The sequence below is a fragment of the Anoplophora glabripennis genome, unplaced genomic scaffold (genome assembly GCF_000390285.2).
Source record: "Anoplophora glabripennis isolate ALB-LARVAE unplaced genomic scaffold, Agla_2.0 scaffold221, whole genome shotgun sequence".
Lineage (NCBI taxonomy): Eukaryota > Metazoa > Arthropoda > Insecta > Coleoptera > Cerambycidae > Anoplophora > Anoplophora glabripennis.
The window spans coordinates 257,993-263,660 of NW_019416984.1; the positions used below are offsets into that span (position 1 = coordinate 257,993).

The 5,668-nt window shown below is 32.9% G+C and overlaps 1 protein-coding gene across 1 annotated transcript in view; it reads right to left on the bottom strand.

Annotated features, from left to right (window-relative positions):
* LOC108905758 (presenilins-associated rhomboid-like protein, mitochondrial) overlaps positions 1 to 2,424 on the bottom strand; it is a 4,219-nt gene extending 1,795 nt beyond the window's left edge. The window contains exons 1-7 of the mRNA XM_018708767.1: positions 2,327 to 2,424; positions 2,071 to 2,275; positions 1,880 to 2,008; positions 1,556 to 1,814; positions 1,371 to 1,495; positions 1,206 to 1,307; positions 1,058 to 1,155 (exon numbers count right to left, since the gene is read on the bottom strand). Of these exons, the coding sequence (XP_018564283.1) occupies positions 1,058 to 1,155; positions 1,206 to 1,307; positions 1,371 to 1,495; positions 1,556 to 1,814; positions 1,880 to 2,008; positions 2,071 to 2,275; positions 2,327 to 2,364 (956 nt within the window). The 5' untranslated portion in view covers positions 2,365 to 2,424. The remainder of the gene's footprint in view (positions 1 to 1,057; positions 1,156 to 1,205; positions 1,308 to 1,370; positions 1,496 to 1,555; positions 1,815 to 1,879; positions 2,009 to 2,070; positions 2,276 to 2,326) is intronic.
* Between the last annotated feature and the right edge of the window lie 3,244 nt (positions 2,425 to 5,668).

Consider the following 5,668-nt stretch of genomic DNA (forward strand, 5'->3'; position numbering starts at 1 on the left):
ATAACATAACACCACAGAAATGAGACAACCCCCAAATCCAAAGCCAGAGGCTGTGCGGAAGGGGGTTACATTTGAAAAAACGCGGACAAACGCCCTTTATCCATCGACATTGCCAGTGCCGACATCAGGGATCGAACCCGGACCAGAATAGGAAGTCTGGCCGAGAAATGCCTGCCACGGTATGCTCAACCGACTACGCTACCGTGGTTATTATTATTACCATTATTATTATTATATTTACAGATGATGAGGAAGAAATGGCAGGAATCGACATTGACTCCAGCGACCATGAGTTTGAGGGTGATGAATCGGAAGACGAAATAGATTAAATTTTTTCATACATAATGTTTATTGTAAATAAATATTCGAAAAAAGTTGTATATTTTTATATAATTACTACTAAGACTTAAAAATTGGAAAAATTATAGATATCTCATACCGCAAAAGCTGAAATTTGTTAATACAATGGCTAATTTAATAAGTTAAATGAAAAAAATACTCAGCTTTATATTTAGTGAGGGAAAGTGCTCAGCTGATAAAGTTAAAGATGCAACGCGCCCGCGCGTATAGCGATGTGCTGCGCCTTCAACTCGTCGGCTGAGCACTTATACACCACAAAAACTTCAGCGGACCATTTTTTTCCTATAACTGGTTAAGTTGACTATTACTTTACCAAATTTCAGCTTTTGCGGTATCAGTTTACCTAGCGCATATTTTTGACTTGTTTAGGTGAAAAGCTGAGGCATAACCCCCCACTCTAAAGTCAGCTGATCGGGTTTTTTCGTTTGTTTATAACATAATCAACTTGTCGACAAAGTCCTAGCTTTTGCGGTATTAGTTTTTTTATTTTATTATTTTACATGTTTGGGAGGCTGCCGCAACTATACTCCCCGGAAGTGCGCGAGCTGGAGGTCGATTCTCTTACTAGTGACACCAAATGAAGCGTTGGAAAACTTTTCAGCTTTTGCTCTTTTGGTCAACAAAAAAGGTTGCTGGCTCTTGGGCTATTATGAAAACTGTTGCAAGTTAAACAATCCCTAATGATATGACCACTTACATTCCACAAGTCGCACCTCCCAAATGTGCGGCATGATCAAAAAATTTCCATGCCATAACGACACCGGCGGCGTCCAGTGCGATAATAAATTTGATGGCCTGAAGAATTATGTAAAAATTCACGAAAAATTTGAAGATGTCTTACTTACCGCTCCAGCGGAAAATGTAAACACTGGTAACAGGATAATTCCTAATCTCGTGTCGGGAAACTGCGTACACACATAACCTAAAATTCCCATGATAGCGCCAGACTGGAAAAAAAATTAATAAACAGCAGATTCACTTTTAGTATCGCTTAAAATTTAAATACTCACAGCCCCTAAAGATAGGCCAGGCTGTTTCGTAATGACTTTGTAAAGGTAACTAGTAAAACTTGAGAAAACGCCAGCAGTTAAATAGAGCGCCAGGAACTGTTCCTTTCCCAGGCTGTGTACAGCTCCTTAAAAGAATTTATATTCAAACAAAAAAAAAAGTCACAACAAAGTTATTGATGTGTTACCGGTGCTGAAACTATGGAGAACGTACATGTTGGCCAACAGGTGAAAACCAGAATAATGGCTGAAAGTAGATAGGATCATTGGTAAACAGACATTCTCGCTGGCGGGATTCGAACAAAAATATTTCATCATAAATGGCTGTAACTTTGGAATACGCCATGCGACAAATACTAATACATTAATAGCACATATTGGCACAAATAGTTTTTCTCCTGGTGTAAGATTATTCCACCACTGTTTGACCTCTCGCGTAATTTCATTCTAAAATGTTGAGAAAATATTGAATAGTTGGAGTTGACAAAGAAGTAATTACAATAACGACCTACTGATTTTTCAATTCCTCGCTCCGACTTGTTCCTAAAAAATTTGATTGGTCTTTTAATCATACTAATGGCATGTGCTCGCATATTCTCGTATTCCCATATTGCCGCACCCAGAAACGAAGCTCCAGAGAACTGAAATACCAAATATATAAAGTATCCAGCAAATACTTCAAATTACTATTCAACAAACATACCCCAATTGTAAATAAAAATGGCTTCACTAACTTTCCTGTATGTAAACTTGCCGAATCTACTGTTACATTCGTGAAAGGGGTTGCTAAACTCTCGGGGTTTGCTTTCGGTTCCTCGCGGTGAATTTTGCCTCTTTTAAAATTCCTTATATTAGAAGGGAGACGAGGCTCAAAATTTTGTTTTTTCAGCAGAATTCCCTTTGAAAAACTAAAAAAATATAATTCAAAATATAATTATTTTAACTTTTATATTACTTACCAAAGATCTGAAATTTTAAACATACGACTTAATGCCATTGTATAACAATAAAACTATTACATTTACTATACTTTTGAAATGTGCATTATTTAACCTAACAAATTGTGAATATTTTGATATTTTTAACATTTTCAGGTGTTGGTATCACTGTATTCTTCATATTCTTCATAATCTGAAACACAACAGCTGATTGGCTAAATTATAAAAACCCGCCACCATTTTCTATATTCAACCAATCAGATGCTCTAATTTTAGGTTTTATGAAAATCATGTACGAAAGAATTTGCCCTTTTACGTTCAATATCATGGAAGAAGCAGTTAATGAAAGAAATACAGGGTGATTTACAAATGGTGATCAAAAATAAAACTTCATATTCTTTGGCGAATTTTAAGGGAAGTCTTTCCTATGAAGCTTTTATCTAGGATGCGAAAACAGGGTGTTAAACTTCAAAAAATATTTTTAATTTTTTAAATTATTTAAAAACTAGTAAGTGAAATAATTTAAAATTGGGCACATCTATTTATGTAAACAGTGTCCAAAATCTGAGGGCTTTTCCTAAAATTTACATGCTCAAGTGGCGGAGATACAGGGTATCGGTGGCATATTTTTCTGAATAAAGTAGTACTTACGTCACTGCTTTAAGTTAACAACCATGATATTTTCGGATTCGTCTTTCAATTTTCTACAAATTACTACTCTCTTATGTTTTTCGAAAAAGGCCTGATTTTCCAGTAAAACTTAAAAAAACAACTGAGAACACTTTTACTTAAATGACATGACGAGCACTAATCATTCGGTTATAAATCAGGCTTTTTTCGAAAAACATAAGAGAATAGTAGGTAATTTACAGATAATTGAAAGACAAATTCGAAAATATCATGGTTGATTGGTTGGAACCATAAAGCAGTGGCGTACTATTTTATTTAGAAAAATATGGCACCAATACTCTGTACCTCTGCCGTTATAGAGTATGTAAATTTTAGGAAAAACCCTCAAATTTTGGACACTGTTTACATAAATAGACGTGACCAATTTTAAATTATTCCACTTACCAGTTTTAAATTATTTAAAAAAATTAAAATTATTTTCGAAGTACACCCACGAAAAGTAAAAATTTTGTACCGTCCGTGTCTATCAAAGCAGACCGATTCATACACAAATTTAAATAATAATATAGAATTCAATTGTAAGTAACTTTCCTCAATAAAATATTTGTGTAGGTAATGTTAAAAACAAAACGATTTATATATTCACCAATTTATTGATAACCTTGTACATGCAAGGGGAACATTCTCTTATCCCAACCGCATTTTACAGACAAGCAAAAAATTTAAATGAACAATGCCTTTTTCTCGTAAAAATAAATATAAATGTCAATTCTAAAGAACTTTCCTTACTTAACATATTTCTGTACTGTTAAAAACGAAGGCAGTTTATTCTGGGAAGATTTATATGTTTACCGATTTTCTGAATCTCTGTACATGCCAGGTGAAATTTCTTCATGACAATCGCATTTTAAACACAAACATAAAACTTAATGTAATAATTTTTGCAGTAAAATGAAAAATAAAAATATTTTACCGTCCCTCTCTACGAAGGTTTATGCTTACACAAATTAAAACTTCAATTGTAAAGTACTTTCCTTAATAACATATTTCTATAGTAAAAAGAACGACACTTTATTCTTGAAAATTCTTTATATATAGCGATTTTGTTATTACACCAGGAAAATTAGCGAAAATAAAAGAGAAACTCGAAAAAAGTCCTATCCGCGAGATTATAGTAAAATTGTCTAAAGAACATAATACAAGACATCTTTCGTCTCGTGAGTCAAACACTTTTATTAGCTAACTTTTCTATTTAATCAAATAAGTGGGGAAAACAGTTTTTTCACTTTGCAGGAAAAACCATCAATTTTAGCGAAAAGAGACTCATACAGCTTGTAGGGAGTAAAATTATCTACAAAATAAGACTTGTTAAATTAAAATCGGTTAATAAACAAAAAAGTTATTTCAAAAAAACAAGAAATGTTCCCATTTTTTGATTTGTTTATAACTATCGCATTTATTGTTAAAATTTTATAAAACCTATGACAAGTTGAGGGTTTTGTCATAATTCAAAAGTGTGACAAAAGTGGGCGCTGTAGGTGCAATAGCTTTCGCACAATTCTATTTTTTTATAACAGAGGCTCCAAAAGTTATTTATGAACTTTAAGCCTCTGTGCAGGCGTTAATTTTCAACCAAACGTGATTCTGAAAGCGTCATTGCAATCTCAAAGACGTAATTGAGCGACCTATTAAAAAATATCACCGTTGTTTAAACGTTATTGGTGGGGAAAGCTCGTCCAAGCGGTCGCGCGCGCGAGAAAAGTTAATTCCAAAGTTCAAATTGAAATTTCACAATATCTCTGGTTCTATTCACCGTAGAAACTTATTTTCTTATTTAACGGGGAGCTCGACGAAAAAATAACAATGGGCATATTTACGAATTCGTAGAATAGCCCTGAACCCCAGAGAAATATCCTTCTTTTACACTTAATTTTTTTTAATTTTCAAAATTGTCAAAAATTTTTCTTAAACGAAATATTAATTAAAATTTCAATTTCGGAATTATTTTACTATTATTAATAAATAAATGAAGCTATCGCTCATTTAAAAAGCTATTTTTTTTTTAATATTAAGGCAAAGTAAACTTGTTTTTCCAATATTTTGTTAGCTATTTAATAACGCTTTGAAGGAATTAATATGCATTTTTTGGGGTGATCCGAATATTTCTACTTGCATTCGTGCGAAAATCTTATAAAAAAAAGATAAGCCACATATTTTTCCCGTTTAAAAATTATTTTTGAAATACGCCAACAATTCTGAATTAACGAATTAGATTTCTTTAAAATTTTTTACACATTTTATTTTAGGTCTTCTAAATGTTTTATTTAAAGGTGCAAGTAGAAATATTTGGAACACCCCAAAAAAATTGTCTAAAGAACATAAGACATCTCTCATCTCGTGAGTCAAAAACTTTTATTAGTTAACTTTTCTATTTAAACAAATAAGTGAGGAAAACAGTTTTTTCACTTTGCAGGGAAANTAAAAACAGGAGATCTCATAGTGAAAACAGTAGAACAGGAGAGTGAGAGTGAAAAGAGGAGATCTCCTGTTAAAACAGGAGATCTGGTAACACTGTCTACTAAACTCGATATAAATAAAATAAAATTGGTTATTTGCTTACTTCACTCGTATTTATGGAGCTACATTCATTTGGGACATATGGAACACTAGCGCCACCCCAACTTCTGCCATTTCTTGGACAAATTTTGTCAATATTTCCGTATGAGTTCGTGC